Here is a 17,788-nt window from a genome sequence, read left to right as displayed (position 1 = left end):
GTGTGTGCACACACACACGTTTGCACAAAACCTCTCGTGCAGCTAAGTCTGAAATTCCAGACGTGGCGGGGCCATAGCATAACACTCCCGTGGATAAAAACAGAACCATCTGTAGTCAGAAGAGGTTGGCTTGATTCTGCAAGAGGAAAGTTTCCAAGGGAGCCTGCAGAGGTCGAGCCAGCGTAACTAGCACAACCAAACAGGGGAATTATGAGGCACAGCCGAACCCTGATGCTGAGCCCGGGGCTGGTCTTTGCTTTCAGAGGCAAGGTGCTCTCCATGGACACGTCACTCCCGGGTGGGAGAGAAACCCTGGCCCCAGCAAGAGCAACCCGGCTGGTGCAACTCCTGGGGGATGGCTGGCATCACTAGATGCTTAGATTCCAGGTTGCCTTAACTACTTTGGCGTCAACTGTTGCTTTCCTTTCAAAAGTTGAAAAATGCTGCAGGATGGCAGGGGCCTGTTATTTCTGTTGCAGCTGCCAGCTTGAATTTTGCTTTGTTTACACAAAACTTTGAAAAGATCTTTCATGGAGTGGGCTGGTGTATGAATGCCATTCAGTAACTTGTGAAATCCACCCTGTGGATGGCGGTGGCTCAGGAGCGAGCACACCCATCTCTCGTGGTGCCCCCGAGACTGAGGGTCAGGGGTCCCCTGAGTCACAGCCTCCCTTTTCTTGCTTTTTTTTTTTTTTTTTTAAGATTTATTTATTTATTTGAGAGATGGAGCGTGCACAAGTGCGTGGGGGTGTGGAGCAGAGGGGCAGGGAGGAGAGGCCCGGCTGACTGTGGGCTGGGCAGGGACTGGGCTACTGGGCTGCTGGGCTGCACCTCCCCCCCACCCCCCACCCCAGGTCATCACGGCCTGAGCTACAACCAGCACTGGGACGCTTACCTGACTGGGCCACCCAAGCACCCTCTCTTTTCCTTTTTAGAAACCTTGTATTTAGAGAGGGGGAGGGAAAAGAATGCAAAAGGAAGAGTTTTGGGGGGTAGGGAAGAGAAGTCAAGTGGGAAAGTCAATGTGGGAGGCAAGAGCCGGGAGCCAGGCCTCATCCTCCCCCAGCGCCTTTGGCCTTGGCCAGCTTTCTGCTCTGCGGGCAGCCCCTGGGCCATCACTTGGGTTTGGCCAGAGTAGCTGATGGCACGACCATCGGGGCCCCCCCACCCAATCTTCAAAGCACCCCCACGAAGGACACAGTACCCAGGAGCCGATGAACTGGAGGAAGCAGGGAGGAGGCACAACAGACAGAGAGGAATCATTTTAAAATGGGCTAATTTATTCACTTGCAAACATCTAGCGTGGGTCTCCTACGAACACGGCTGCTGCGGGCACCGTGCGGCCAGCACACCGACCAACACTTGCTGAGCGCTCGCTGGATGCCGGGCACGACGCTCCACGCTTTAGTGCGCTCACTCACCTAGCCCTGCTAACGACGGAGATCGTCTCCTACTTTTTAAACGAGGCACAGAGAGGCTCAATCCGATGAGCAGGCTCACGAAGTAATAGCCGTAGACATACTGGTTCCAGCTTTCCCTGGAAGTTACAGTCCAGAGGCGACAGTCATGCGCTTCGACGAATGTCCACCAAATGAGGCAAGAAGAGCGCGTGCTTTCCGTGTGAGAGGAGCCCACGGACAAGATCCCGCTCCCAGGGGGAGGATCGTTGATGAAAGCATCGTGGGATGGGGATCCCTGGGGGGCTCAGTGGTTTGGCCCCTGCCTTCGGCCCAGGACGTGGTCCTGGGGTTCCGGGATCCAGTCCTGCATTGGGCTCCCTGCATGGAGCCTGCTTCTCCCTCTGCCTGGGTCTCTGCCTCTCTCTCTGTGTGTCTCTCATGAATGCATAAATAAAATCTTTAAAAATAAATAAAAAAATAAAAATGCACATAAACACAACTATTAAAAAAAATCTTCCATCATAACTTAAAAAAAAAAAACGAAAAAGCTGAAGCATTGTGGGTTGAAGGGTGGATGTGATTCCAGGGGGAAAGGGCAGAGGGAAGGGCTTTCCGGGCAGCCCGAGCACCCTGTGCCACAGGGAAGCCAGGCTCAGGGAACAGTGAGACAGGTGCCCAGAGGGGGGACAGGCTGGTTCTGTGTACAAATGAGTAGATCAGGCTTGAGAGCCACCTTGGGGCCAGGTCGAGAAGGGCTTGGAAATTCGGGCTAACATATCTGGCCTTTGAACCACGAAGCCACACTGAAGGCTTTTGAAGAAGGAGCCTGACTGTCACAGCAGAGGTTTAGGAAGCTGAGCCTGTGGTCATGTGCACGATGGACTGGGAGGCAGAGAGGCCTGACGTCTCCGTGGGAACTTGGTCTTCAAGCTTTAAACACATTATATTATTTACTTTTTTTTTCTTTAAAAATTTCACCTTTTTAAAAGTAATCTCTACACCCAACGTGGAGCTTGAACCCACAGCTCGGAGATCAAGAGTCGTAAGCTCCACTGATGGAGCCAGCCAAGCACCCCCAGGCTCTTTTTAAAACCTCTATCCATATCAAGAAATATATTTTGCATCATGGTCAAGATATAAATATTTTTATATCATATACCAAAATATATCATATTGGTATCATATATCATATTGGTATCATATCATATATCATATATCATATACCAAAATCATAATACTGTTACTATGTGTGATATACTCTGATTCTATTCTATTCTATTCTATTCTATTCTATTCTATTCTATTCTATTCTATTATTCTATTCTATTCTATTCTTCTATTCTATTCTATTCTATTCTATTCTATTCTGGTGTTATAAGTGCTGCTAGCTAACCAATAGATTGATTTCATAACTCATTAATGAATGGGTTCTCACAGTTTGACTATTGACGTTATCCTGGTGTAAAGCTTGGGTGCAGGTGGGAAGTGCTAAGGAGTGAGGGGGAGGTGGTGCACAGCGACGCTGAGAGGGAAGCGTGCACAGGGATGTGCTTTGCAGGACAGAGAAGGGTCAGGGCAATGGGATGGCCTGTGGGGTAGGAGCGGGGCTGAGGGCAGGCTGGCGTAGGGCACCGTCGCCCACATCACAGCCGCGGTGCATCCCTCGGCAACTGAGGCAGGCGGAGTCTCGTGCCTCACCCCGGATTTACTGAATCTGCGTACACGGTTTAACAAGACCTGCAGGTGATTCATACGCACATTACGGTTTGAGAAGCGCTAGTTTGGAGGGAAGGATTAAGTCAAAAGTCACTCTAGGGTTTTGAAATTGGGTTCAGAGCCAGGAGAGTCAGGAAAAGAAATCATTGCTTTTGCTGGCGAGATGATTTGGGAGGGACAAGCTGAGCTTAGAGAGATAGAGGAGATCCAGGGGCACCTGGGGGGCTCAGGGGGTTAAACATCTGCCTTCGGCTTGGGTCATGATCTCGGGATCCTGGGATCAAGCCCGCTCTCAGGCTCCCTGCTCAGCTCCCAGTCCGCTTCTCCCTCTCCCTCTGCACAACCCAGCCCTGTGCACGTGTGTGTGCACGCTCTCTCTCAAGTGAATGAATCAAAATCTTTTAAAATAATAATAATAATAGCAATAATCAAAATGAAAGAAATTTAGGATATCCAAGTGGAAAACCGGCCATCAGGTGTTTGGGAATCACGGGACAGTTGAAGCTGTAAGAGGCTTGAGTGATGGTGTAATCAAGTCCCTTCTCTGGCAGAGGAGGACCCGAGGGCCTCTCTCCGCAGGCCCCGGCTCCAGGCGGGGTCCAGGGCGCAGCACTGCTGCTTGCCATTACTGAAGCCACTGGAGTTGCCAAGCCGCGTGCTCCAGGTCAAGTCGAGCCCAGGCTGCAAGGCACTGTGACCTCCTCGCTGCATACTTTCTAGCAGCTGATGCCTTTAAATAGCCGGGGCCCGAAATGATACGAAATCTGCTTATCACGTGGCTGTCAGAACAGAGCTAGGAGAGTCTGAGGACCAATATTCGTGAAGAATTTAGAAAGTCTGGAATGAAGGCACTGAACACAGTACGTATCACTTGTAGAAATCCATCTTCTATAAATCTCAAAAGAGAGAGGGAGTCTTTTGCAAAAGGAAACATCAGTGTGATTGAAACATATAAATGGTTTTGCCACCAGAGCAGGATTCACTCTGCAGGCACGTTGAGAAGCTGGTGGGGTGGTAGGGGTGTCTGGGTGGCTCAGTTGGTTAAGCGTCTGACGTTGATTTTGGCTCAGGTCACGATGTCAGGGCTGTGAGATGGAGCCTGGCGTAGGCCCCGTGCTCACCGGGGCATCCGCTGGAGGGTCTCTCCCGCTCCTGCTCCCTCTGCCCTGCCCCCCATGCCCTCCCTCTCTCTCTGTCTCAAAAAAAAAAAAAATCTTTAAAAATAAAACAAAACCAAAAAAGTGACTGGTAAGGAAGGTTGTGGACTGAGTCAGAGACCTTTTAAAGTTGACCCCCATCAAAAAGAGCTGTGGTTTGCAAGGAAACTCACGATGAAAAGAAAAGAAAAAATCATTGTTCCAAACTTAGACATCATAGGAAGAGTGAGCATTCTTATTGCTTTCCTTCTCATGAGGATTTTTTCCCCCTGCTTTAGTATAAATACCAGCTTGACTTTTAGTCCTTGCCTCCTAATCGGAGTTCAATGGTATGAAAAATTTTGGGCCGCCAGAGCACGGGACTCATTCACTTATTCAACCACATTTATTGAATATTTATTGAACCTGGTATGTGACTCTTTGTCCCAAGTGCTAGAGGTACAGCAGTAAAGAAAAAGAAAAAAAAAATCCCACCCTTGTACATTATACACTTTTTTGGGAGGGGTATAAACAAACAATAAATATATTATATAGTATATTACATGGTGATAAGGGTCATGGGGAACAGAATAGAACAGGGAATGAGAGATTGGGGATGCTGGTTGTGGGGGAGATTTACAATTTTAAATCGGGTAGTGAGGGTAATGAAGGAAGGCATCGATGAGAAAGTGACTTTTCTTCAAAGAATTAGGGAACCAGGGAAGAATTAGGGAAGTTAGGGAACGAGCCATGTGTGGGAAGAGGCTTCAGGCAGAGAACAGACAGTGCAAAGGCCCTGAGGCAAATAGCACACCTTGGAATATTTGCAAACAACAAGGAGTCAGCATAGTGGTTAAGGGAATGGGAAGAGCTAAGGGAAGAGTGGTAGGAGATGAGGTCCCGAGGGTAACAGAATGGACAACTCAGCTGCTTACCCGGGAATGGAACGGGAAGGCCAGCGGATGGCTAAAGAATAGGAAGGAAGGGTTCGATCAGAGGTTGGGCACTGACCGATGGGATTCAGGGCAGGTGGCCTCCACATAGGCGACCCTGGCATATTGATTATTTTGAATTAAAGTTATTTAAGAAACAACTTGTACAAGAAGAACACGGAGGCTCCTCCGTCCCCCCGAAAGCAGGAAACGGATCCCCATGTGAGGGGGGTACTCTCTCTGCACCCGGAGGGGAGCAGCTTTCCTCCCTCGCAGCACAGACCAAAGGCATGGTATCAACTCGCGTATGCACAGGGCTTTGAAAATTGGCAAAGCTCTTTACCACACAACCCGTGTTCAAACTGGATCATTCTCTCTGAGCATCTTAGGGTTAGTTTCGCACACACTCTCTTTACCTGCCAAATTCCTCATGTTAGAGGGAAAAGCACTGGAGAACTAGCCGACTGCAGGTCCCGCGCCTCACGACATACCAAGAACGTCAGAGTCAGGACTTGAACGTGGGCCCCATCTCACCCATCCCACCTTTCGGATTCCAATTCCCCATGCTGTCAATCTCAAAATCAAAAAGTCACCCTGCCGGACACAGATCTTGTCATTTCTCTGGGTCTGACTGATAAAATAGATATTGGTGTAGAACAAGCCTATGTTCAATAATTTTTTTTATCCTAATTAGATCTCAGTATCTGTTGAATGTCCTATGACAGACTGCAGGGATAGGCAAACCCATTGTAAGAAGGGGATCCAGGGTTGGACTGTCATTGTGGTGTTGTCAAACTTTGGATCCGTTCTGAAGACAGAATTTTTAAAAATTAATAGAAAGTATCAGAATCCGTTTCACACAGAAGGCTAAATATTGTGTGAAACTTTTGTTATATGGATTCAGTTATACGAATATATCAAAATCTATTTACCTAGAGAGAATTATATAGATGTATTGACGTACTCTCTAGGTCCCGATGTAAAATGTTTTTCTTGCTCTGGGTCATCAACCAGGAGTGTGGCAGCTGCTTGGATAAATGTAACTGTCATCTTTGCATTCCAGTAGATGTTTGACAAATAATTCTTTGAACGGACGTACGGGTTTAGACAGGAGATGGCGAAAAGAGCAGATTGGCAAGACTGGGGAGGGAGACGTAGAAGAGTGTTTTGGAAAAGAAAAGAAAAAAGAAAAACCCTATACCATGCTTTCCCTGTTCAGTTCCACACTCTCATCATTCTGCTTTCCCCCATCTACCCACCATCCTCGAACCCCACGAGATGGAATATTTAAAAAATTGAGACCTTGTTCTTTTGTTGTTTTTTTTCCCCTTTGTAACTCAAGTACGCAGAAGGCTATCAATGCGTATTTAATAAATAGGTTAAAATGATATGTTCTGGGGTCTTACTTTTAAGTGATATCCAAGTTAAAGCTAGATTTTTTTTTTAAGACTGAAAATGTTGCCTCTCTCAAGAGTAGCTACATTTTAATGGAAAGACTTTAAAGTCCAAATTCTCTAGTGTCCAATGGTGAACGTCAGGCATCACGGGAAACAATGGGAGAGGGATTTGTTGCAAGCGTCTGTAACTCCCCTTAAATCATCCTGCCGGAGGACATCTATGTGCAAGGCAAGCTGTGCCCATTTCCCTGCCCCAGAGAGCTGGGGTGCCAGCCCCACCCTCGTTTGTGCCATCATCCAACAAGCAGGCCTGGAGCACCTACCTGGTACCGGCTTGTACTGGGCACACACACCCTCTCCTAATGAACCGCAAAGTTAGCGAGGAACATCCTCCAACTTCTTGAATTACGTTCGGTTTAGACAGTTGCGTGCAAGGAAAAACGTGGGAGAATGAATATTTGGGGCTTGCAAATCTGTGGATCATGACGACACACCTCAGTGTTTGTAGTGAGAGCGTTCGTCTGAAAATTATTTTACGTTCTTCTCCATTTTTACATTATTGTTTATGGTTTACATTTTTTTCCCCTAAATCCAAATTTCAAAAGATAGATCCCACTTTCTGAGACCATCAAGGTGAGAAGATTAAAGTAACGTTTTAAGAATTTCTTGAACAACAACAACAACAACAAAATTTCTTGAACAGCATTTCAGTAGAGCACCCACGGTAGTATAACCATAACACCATAGTAAGAAAGACCCTACACTTATGAGGCAACTGGTAGAAATCAATGTTCTCCGGTAAGTGCTAATCTTCTGTAGGATTTTCACTTCTTTGTATCGTTGGAAAACTTAAACAGGCCATGTTACTCTTTTTCTACCTTCTCTCCCTTCTTTCTTTACTCTCTCAATATAGGTAATAAAATATTTTCCTACCAAAGCTCCATTCCAGATGGGGCAAGCAATCCAGACACTCCATCCCGTGAACCAAAGCTTGTACGAAAAGACAGGGAAGAAAGCAGTAACTCCAGAGGATACACTGAGAGCCCCCAGAGAAATGAGAATTCGGCCTGCGGCCTGGTATAGGCTCTGCATTTTCGTCGGTGACCTGGGTCCTGGATCTCAAAGATGTTTTGTTACCAAAACATGAGAGTATGTCAGGCCTCAGTAAACAGAAGTTTCTTGGAGACAGTAGCCATGACATGTGTGCACTGTTGATCTACTTGGAAACAAGCTTTTATTTGTTTCACCCAAGATAATGAAATGTAATGAAATAATCCTTGACATGAATTTGACACAATAAATTCTAATACTAGTTTACTGAGAATGAGAGAGAGAGAGAGAGAGAGGCGGGGGGTGGGGGTGGAATCATTCCTCGTTTTGGATTACGGCCTCCATTCCCTTCATTCTGCTCTGGCGTGGGGAGTGCCCACTTCCTGGCTTAATCAGATTCAAAGGCTTGCTGACTGAGCTAATTGTTTCTCAACTCAACCTGCCTGGTGGTTCCAGCATAAAGCCAACATCCTTTGTGCACAATAGATCCACATTCCCAGCACAATTTCCCACAAACCAAAGTAAAAAGCACTCTGATCACTTTGCACTACATTTAATTTAAATGATTTAAAGCAAAAAAACGAGACTTGTCCCCATCTTTCAAAGTTCAATTCTACTACAATTGTGTTTGAAGTTTTGATAAAGATTTCTGATGTGGCTTCACTCCCAAAGAGGCATAAGCTGCATTATATGGAGTCACGCCTTGTTTTAAGAAACCGGCTTCTCCTTAGTTATTTTACTATAATTCAATCATCAAGTAGAGGACAAAGATGGAAGGGGACGTAGTTGTAACATAAATGCTGACGAGCAATTTATTAGTTGACTAAAATACCAATCTCCCATCATTCTTGAATCATTATTCAAATTCTAGATGTTGCGCTTATTCAAGCAACTGTAAAAGTTTATTTCTTAGTTTCTCATGTACTTGTGAAAGTGGTGCATATTTGCTTTTGACTAGTAGGACATGTTTGTCTCTTCTAAGATAATATCTTGAAAACTCAGACCACTTGGGATGCCTGAGTGGCTCAGTGGTTGAGTATCTGCCTTTGGCTCAGGTCATGAACCCCAGGGTCCCAGGATCGAGTCCCGCATCTCCCTCCCCGCAGGGAGCCTGCTTCTCCCTCTGCCTGTGTCTCTGCCCCTCTCTGTGTGTCTCTCAGGAATAAATTAAAAAAATCTTTTTTTAAAAAAAATAAATAAAATCCTTAAAAAAGAAAACTCAGACCACTTTCTGAAGATATCTGAATACTTTTCCTATTCAATATTAATACCTTTTCTCCTAAAGGAGAATGATGAAAAGTCATTTTATGAATGGAAATGTAGTGGTTTAGAACATGCGTTTGGGCCTGAGACAGAGCTGGGATCCATTACCTGCCAGGTATGTGTATTTGGGCAAGAGCAAGTTACCTGATGTTCCAGGACTGTTTCTTCCTATGGGAATAAAATCCGTGTTTATCGCACCAGGTGGTGATTGAGAAAAGTAAATGAGCCACTACATGTGAGAGGCTCAGCACTGAGCTCTGCATAGCGAAGAAGCTTAGTTATTTACCAACTGTTACGTGGGGGTCGGACTTGGGGGTTCTTTCAGCTGGGACAGAGGCGCTGTCATTACTGTTGCTTCTGTGCATCATCATATTGCGTTTTGATGCCTCTTAGGCAGCTCCCAAAGGCCCCTTCCATGTATGAGGAGGAGGGAAGCTTCTCTCGGATGCTCTGCTTTTTCCCCTTCTGTCTTTCTGCCCTTAACAGCCATGCCACCGCGTGCCCCAGATTCTGAAGCAGTTGCTTTCCTGGACATACAGGACCCAGGAAACCAGCTCAGGCTTTCTGCTATAGCTGTTCTTTCCCAGATCCTCTCAACACTGCGGGAGTGTGTTCTCTCTTTCTTCCTGAAGCCACTGGGTAAGCTCCACGAGGGCAGAGGCCTTCCAAGTCTTAGGCGTCCCCTAGCCGTATGGATGCTCCCAATACCTAGAATTGTGTCTGGCCCAGAGTAGATACTTAATATACGGTTGTTGAATTCATTAATTCACCAGCTAATTCATTAGGTCATTGGTGCTGGGCCCTCGCGGCCCTGAGGGTCTGCCCCCGTGTAAGCTCCGTGTGCCCCCCATGCCACCGTGTGCCCAGCTAGTGTGTTCCCCTTGCTACAGAGGGAAGGGGGTCTGGGCTGAAGAAAGACTTGTTTGTGTTGGTATTTGGTTTGGGCTGTTTTGACTTTTTCCTTTACTTTTTATCTCAAGGTTATAGCTACATGACATGTCAATATACTGTGGGTCAGATCATTCTCTCCTGTTTGCATGTTTGGAAAATAAAGACTGTTGAAATACTCATGTTAAACAGTACAAAGATGGCAAACAAAGAGAATATTTTTTTTGTTGTTTTAATCTGGGGCGGGGGGGCTTTTTTAAGCGTTTGTAACACTGACAGGCTAACCCTGACATTGCCAGTGTGACTTAGAAACCTGGATGTAGTCATGATTGGAAGAGTTGTTGCCCCCGAATGCAACGAAGAGAAGGGGCAGAGGTAGAGCTAGGGATTTCTGTGTGTGTGTGTGTGTGTGTGTATTTTTCTATGAACTACGGATTTCTTGCTGGGAGTTTTCCCAGACGCACCTTTCTGCAAGAACCTATCTGTGCTCATGGCCTTAGAGCATAGAGACTTCCAGGGAGGGCAGCTACTGGGAAAGACGAGAAAGTCTAATTTCTGCTTCTGACCAGGGCTTCCTCCAAGCTCGGCCACGTCACCTGGGTTCCCAGGACCCACCCCAAGACCCCTCCAGGGCCTCTGGCCACTCCAGGGCTCCCTGCTTCCCACTGGGCACCGCTGGAAGGTGGGTCTGTAATCCTTCCTGAAGGTGGTGGAGTCAAGATCTTTGCTGGCTGCTTTGCAGACCCTCCCTTCCCTCTTACCCAAGGGGATCCAGCAATCTTTGCTCAGGAAAGAATGGCGGAAGTGGCACCAAAGTCTTCAATCCAGCCTTGCTACAAACAAAAACAAAAGCAACAAAAACAAAACAAAACGAAAAGGGAAATGTGGCCTGGACCCTCCAGAAGAGGTGGGATAATGTCAGTGATGCTGACTTAGGGAGAGAAGCTGATGTGGTCACTCTCTACCTCTTCAGATACGTTCCTTTACAAGTGAGCCCTGGAAATAGCTCTGCATGTGCTAAAGGGCCTTTGGTTTTCTTAAAAGTTGGTTTCAAAGTTACAGACAGGGTCTGTTTTAGCCAAGATAAAAGAGAACAGAGCTCTAAACAAGAGATGAAATTCAACTGCTTTATTGTTCCAGTGGCTTCTGGGGACGGGCTTCATTTGTTTACATAGCAGAGAGTTAGCTCCTGCAGCACAAAGAGCATGAACTTTGACATCAGAAAGACCTGGGTTTGGTGCTAAGGATTCCATCTAATATATACAAAAGGAATGAAAAATTAGAAAACTTACACTCTGCTAACCCCGCCGCAGTAACCGATTCAAACACAATGGAAAAAATGATAGTTCTCCGATGGAAAATATGGCACTTGCCACCTTCACCAAGCCATCGAGCTTCATATCACCCCTTCCAGGACAAACTGACATCCCTGACTCCTGATATCACACCGCGGAAGGACACGCCTTCACTCACGTACTGTTTCTGGCAAAAATGTTTAGCTTGAGTCTCATCACAAAGAAACAGACAAATTCAGATCACAGGGACATTTTAAAAAGCACCAGCCTGGGCCCTTCAAAACTGTCCACAAAAGATAACAAAATATTCCTGAGACACTTGGGGAAACTTGAATATGGGTTTCAGGGGGCGCCCCGAGTGGCTGGGTCACTTGATCTCCTGATTCTTGCTTTCGGCTCAGGTCATGACCTCAGGGCTGTGGTGGGATCAAGCCCTGTATGGGGCTCAGCTCAGAGTCTGCAGGAGATTCCCTCTCTCCCTCTGCTCCTCTCCCCACCCCCGCTCTCTCTCTCTCAATAAATAACGAAAGTCTTTAAAAAATAATAAAATAAAAATAAATATGGGTTTTATATTAGATAACAGTGTGTATCAGCGCTGAGTATCCTGGAGTACGAGTGACACGATAGTTATATGACATAATGTCCCGTTGGTGAAACTAGTTAAGTCAGTGTTCCTTATGCTTTTTTTCAACATTTCTATAGGTCTGAAATTTTTAAGTTAAAATGTGAGGCAACAAAAGGAAAAAAAAAATCAGCTTTTGTAACTGCATAAAATGAAAGGCCTAACGTTTACGCAGACATACTGGCTCAATAATCCTTGAGAATATTGATGCCTGCAGGTCACGGTGTAAGGAATGTAAGGAAGAGCTGCTTTGAGCCCCCTTTTAGCACCAAGATGGCACCTGTCTTCCTGGAATAGGGACGATGGAACAGGTATGTTAGGTTACCCTGTGACGCTACACCTCTCATGCAGACACAGCGATGGGTATCTTTTATATACTCTTTTATCTTTCCAGAGATTCCAGTTTCTTCACTGGATTACTAAGTGAAGGCTCCTTCCTAATGCACATTTCCTTCTGCTTTTTCCTAGCCGTTCGACTTCAACTTTGAGTGAACCCTCTCTTCTCATAATGGCTTGGGGTTTAAGGAGAGCAAAGTTCAATTTTTATCATCCCTAACTGGGAATTGTCAAATTTAAAGCCTTCCAATCTGCAAGATGTTGGGGCCCAAAGAGAGATTTGTGCACCAGCTCGTGCTTACCTAGTTTAGATTTTATCTGCCTTTTGTATATCTGACCCTCAAATGTGTTTTGGAATCATCTGGAATTTATCAGAATTTTCCCATGTTTTTGCAAAGCAAAACAACTTCAGTCTGTCACCGGCGAACTTGTGCAGCTAGCTGTCAGTTTGCTCTCCCAAGCCCTGCAGCTGCAAGGAAATGCTCTTATTGGCAGACTTGACCTCACCAGGCAGCCTCCCACAGGCTACTGTGGAGATTGTCTGCCTTTTGGGAAGGCTGCTCCTATCTTGTTTAATCACGGAGATAGAGGAGCCGCAGATAGAACTGAGATTGTGACAGCGGCTGTGACTGATCGGTGCTCTGGCCACCACTGAGCGGGGTGGGGGGAAGAAACTAAGAAAACAAGAAGAGAGAAACAGTGGGGGTGTCTGGGGAAGAGAGGTGGAGAGAAGATGGAGAGGGAAGAAGGACAACAAGAGAGGAGTCAGAACACAGAGGAAAACATTCCTGAAGCCAAAAACAGCTTCTTGCGTCACTCGCAGATCCAAAGCCTGGGTCTGGACAGAGTTGATTCCGGGACAGAGGAGCGATGGAAGCCATGGGCCATTCATGTCCACTTTACAAAAGATATTTGTAGGGCGGACAAAGGGGGAAATAAATAGGAGGAAAGGGCAAAAAAGTGGAATGAGAAAGTAGGAGCTCTAAGTATCCTGAAATGTGCTCAGGTTACGCGTGTCTTAAAGTTGCTCTGCAGGACAAACCTTTAAATCCTCTTACGCAGGAGATGTATATTCATTTAGTCCTTCTCTCAGCCCTTTTGAAAAAGGAGAGAACCAAACTCTTCAGTGAGAAACTAAACGCACTTTTTGATCCAGTCGCATCCATGTGAAAGGCGAAAGAGAGGCAGGAATGGTGAGGCTGGCCTCCCCAAAGCCCTCGACAGCTGCCCTCCTTTTTTCCGTTTTACAGATGACAAAGCTGAGGTTCTAAGATGTTCAATGATGAAGATGGCACAGCGAATCAGTGTTGAACCCTGGTGTGAACCTACGAATGCTTGACTCCCAAGTTGGCGAGTTTGGGTTTTCACTACTAGAGCAGGACACAGGGGTACCACACCTATTAAAACACATATACACATATGAAAACTGACCCACAATGTATACCCAATAGGGTTGTCCTCAACCCAAGGACATAACAGGAATGGAGATGATGCTGCATGTGTGCAAAGGAGACATTTTCAGAACTGTTGATTCTACTCCCAGTTACAGAGAGAGAGAGAGACAAAGAGACAGAGAGAGCTTTTCCTCGTCCTTTCTTTTTATAAAATTAGGACAAAGGAGAGAAGGACAACCAAAGTTTCATTCCTACATATTGAGGTAAAAATCTGGAAGCATCTGGAGCATTGCTGGGTCTAGTTTCCATTTTTCAGTGTTTCCTGTGTGTGCTCTTGCCTTGAGTGTGGAGATGTACTATGCGAGTGGTTGCATGCGCTGTCCCCAGTGGCTGGGTGAAGGGGCATGGGCTGAAACACAGGAATAAGAGGAGGAGCAGTGTAATTCAGTAGGAAGAGACCACAGCTGTGTGACCTTGAGTAAATCAAAACCTCTCATAATCTTGGTGTCCTTCTCAGCAACATGTGGAGGTTGGACTAGATAATTTCTAAGATTCCTCCCATATCTAAGATTCCGTGACTTGAAATAAATCCCCAAGGAGCTAAAGTGCCTGCATGGCCAAAATGCCTGTCTCTAAGAAGCCTTTATCAGTAAGAATGTTATCTCCTTGAGGACCGGGAACCACCAACTAGATCCACCTCTGTCTGGTGTAAGCAATGGAAACAAAACAAGCGCAGCACGTTGTCTGTTGGTCAACTGGATTCCTCTTGGAGAGATTTCATGGAGAGTTCCCCTATGGGGGCCTCTCTTTGCCCCTGTGGCACACAGGCAGCCATGAGGCCCACATCCACCAGCTGGGAGCCGGCCTCCACCAGCTGGGTAATTAACAGCCTTTGAGCAACAAGTTGGTGATCTCAGCCCAGCTCTTGTGACTGTGTCATAAAATAATTAAAACTTGTCATCCAACACAGCAGAGGCCTGGAAGGACAAGGACTGAGGGAGCATAAAGCCAAGTCATTCTTCTTTTCTAGCTCCTCAAAAAAGGATGAAAAAGTGGGAGGGAATTGATGACACCTGAAGTCATGGAGTGCCTGGTGTCAGTAGATGTAGAGGTGAGGCGTCAGTGAGGCTCTGGGCATGCGCAGAACTCAAAGACAGCTAGTCCTCCGCAGGCTTAGAGCGGCTATTTTTTTTCTTTTTTTCTTAAGAGAAAGAGAGAGAGAGCGCGCACTTGGGAGGGGGTAGGGGCAGAGGGAGAGGGGGAGAGAATCTTAAGTAGAGGCTCCTTGCCTGATGCAGGAGCCCAACAGAGGCTGCATCTGGGCTTAACCAACTAGGCACCCTGGCGCCCCTCTACATCAACTTCTGATTGGGCAGGAGACAAAGTCCTTCCTTTGTTTTTCAAGCAACGGTTAAAATATTAGGAACCTCAGTTTTTTGTATATTTATAACACAGGAAAACAAGGTGAGCAAAGACTGGTACCACAGTTGATTCACTCCCTCAGCTCATCCAAGTCTCTGATCAAAAAGCCCCTCAGCACAGACCTTTCTCATCAACCTCCTTCCCCATCTCTCTGTTCAGTTTACTGCATGTCTTCTCAACTAGAACGAAAGCTCCATGAAGGCAAGGACTTTGTTTTGTTCTCTGCTACATTCCAGAGTCCGGAACAACGCCTGGCCTCTGGAAGATGCTTAGGAAGTGAATGGATGGATGGATGGATGGATGGATGGATGGATGTGTGGGTGGATGGATGAATTAAACTGCTTATCACAGTAACTAGTTTATTTAGGCCACTTTTGCTGACAAAGCTAGCTCCTCAGGCCTTCACTTAGAAACATTTAATATCTTGGTATCTTGAATCTCTCCATGAAAATCCACACATAAAAACAAAGGAAATCTTCCAGGTTGGCTCACTCAGCTGTGAGACTGCCCGGTAAATGCATGTGCGGTGTATGTGGCTCTACGGGAGAGGCGTGCCCTTGCTGGGATTATTTTGGCCTCGCTGTACCCGCATGTGACATACTGCCACATGACTCTGTGTTAAATAGAGGAAGACACAAGGTCACAGACTAACCGCGTGAGTCTAGCAAGAACTTCCGCCTCTGGGAGAAAGCTCTAATGTGCTTTTTCATCCAGGGTGATGCCAACTCTTAAAGCAGCTCACGTTCCCCGGTGATCTAATTGAATAGTTTTTATGTTATCTCTGTATATTTGAAGGTTGTATCTACTGCTTCGTCTGACCTCTTTTCACAGATAACAAATAGTTTCCCCTACTCTGTAGAAAAATGAAACAGCAAAGATATTAAAATTTTTATTCACGAGAATTTGATGACACAGACTTATGCTCCTATTGTGTTTCCATACAGACGATACTGTGATCTTTTCTGAGATAGGACAACTGATCAACTAAGTGCATCCTTCTGATACTAAGGAGTTGGGTAGCATAGGATAAACATCACCCACTTTTACCAGATGATGGTATCATTTTTGTATACAAAGACCTACACTTTCCTTTATCTTTTCAATAATGCAGGTATCCTACCCTGGTGTGTGTATGTGTGTGTGTGTATTTTTTTTTTTTTAAAGAAGAGAAAAGAGCATTTTTTGATAATTCCGCATCTCCCTGTCCCAGTACATAAACCTTTCTGTTTCTTTCTCGTGATCCGTACAAAGCTAATTGACATTAAAGATAAAAGCTAGTCTACTAGGCAAGTCTCCTTTGTCCAATGAACAAATTCACTGAAAAGCATGTGGGGCAATGAGAATGAAAAGTACATGGTAGTAATGACCCAACTGGAGAATCATAGAATGAAACAGGTCCTGAGAGATGAGCCAGTCCATGCCTGACATTTCACAGACAAATTCCACAGTTAAAATACCAATACAAAGAGCTGTCTAACTGAAACCTTCACCTAAAATTTAATAAGCCCCTTGTGGCCCGATGGTCTTTCTGCTATATCTACGTTTAGCACTAGGTGTTGCTCTACTGCTATTTATAGACCAGAATTCTTTGATATGCACAGAAGCTGAGCCTCCTAATTCGAGTTCCATCTTGCAAATGCTGTTTCTGAGATGATACCCTGCTAGTACTTGATATGTTTCATTGAGCCAGCTTCATTTAAATGGTTCAGGTATGGCATACGAATCCACTGAAAGAGCCACTCTGGAAAGAAGGGATCAATACATGCCAGGGAAAGGCTACTCCAAAGTCAAATTTTTCAAATTGTCCTAATTCAAATATTTACTTAAACTCTGTTTTTATATTATGTGCAACACAAGGGGAATGACATTGTTGCTGTGTGTTTCCTGGAACTGACTGTGGGCTACAAGGCCACAGATAAAGTTTGTTTATAGAAAAACAAAATATGAAAAAAAAAAGTTTAGCACGGTTCTATTTGGGGTTTAATACTCCCACACATACCAAGGGGGAGAAAGGACAACTTTCTAGAACCTTACTTTCCCCATGGCAACAGAGGACAGAAATGCTTTAACCCCCTCTAGTGACAGATGTGTCATTACTCAGAGAAGTTCAGTTGTTCGGTTTGAATGCTAATACCATAGGGAGAAAGAGGTCCTGCTTTAAGAATTTCATTGCTTAGGAAGAGGACAGATTTTCAATTCACCTTTAAGTTTTAAAGGGAATAAAATTCAGCTATTAAATATGAATCTTTAACATCATTACTCAGTTGTTTCAAATTGGATAAAATTTTTTTTTTAATTTTTATTTATTTATGATAGTCACAGAGAGAGAGAGAGAGAGGCAGAGACACAGGCAGAGGGAGAAGCAGGCTCCATGCACCGGGAGCCCGATGTGGGATTCGATCCCGGGTCTCCAGGATCGCGCCCTAGGCCAAAGGCAGGCGCCAAACCGCTGCGCCACCCAGGGATCCCTGGATAAATTTTTTTAAAAGATTTTATTTATTTACTTGAGAGAGAAAGAGAGAGCATGTGCATGCAAGCGGGGGGCGGGATTGAGAGCGAGGAAGAGAGGATATGGAGCAGACTCTGCACCGAGTACAGAGCCTGAGTCGGGCCTCAATCCCACAACCTCGAGATCATGACTGGAGCGGAGATCAAGAGTTGGATGCTCAACGGACTGAGCTACCCAGTCGCCCCTCAACTTGGGCAAATGTCACATAAACTCAGCATAAATGTTCAAATTCTACAGGTCAAATGTTATAACCATCTAATACTGAGTTTAAAATCATCATACGTGGAGCAAAACAGTGGCTAGTACATTGTTTCTAAACATTTTTTTTTTCAGTTTTGGTTATTTACCAGTAATTATAATACCAATCATCAGGCAATGATGCTAATAATGGTCCTAGATTTTTAGCAGGAGGGAAAGTGGAAGAAGGA

The 17,788-nt window shown here is 45.5% G+C and overlaps 1 protein-coding gene across 1 annotated transcript in view; it reads right to left on the bottom strand.

The window, feature by feature from the left end:
- TMEM212 (transmembrane protein 212) overlaps positions 1-7,680 on the bottom strand; it is a 32,619-nt gene extending 24,939 nt beyond the window's left edge. Inside the window, exon 1 of the mRNA XM_077879563.1 lies at positions 7,515-7,680. Within this exon, the coding sequence (XP_077735689.1) occupies positions 7,515-7,673 (159 nt within the window). The 5' untranslated portion in view covers positions 7,674-7,680. The remainder of the gene's footprint in view (positions 1-7,514) is intronic.
- Positions 7,681-17,788: the final 10,108 nt, after the last annotated feature.

Source organism: Canis aureus, chromosome 31 (genome assembly GCF_053574225.1).
Source record: "Canis aureus isolate CA01 chromosome 31, VMU_Caureus_v.1.0, whole genome shotgun sequence".
NCBI lineage: Eukaryota > Metazoa > Chordata > Mammalia > Carnivora > Canidae > Canis > Canis aureus.
The sequence above is the reverse complement of the archived record's forward strand: the minus strand, read 5'-3'. Positions and strand labels throughout refer to the sequence as shown.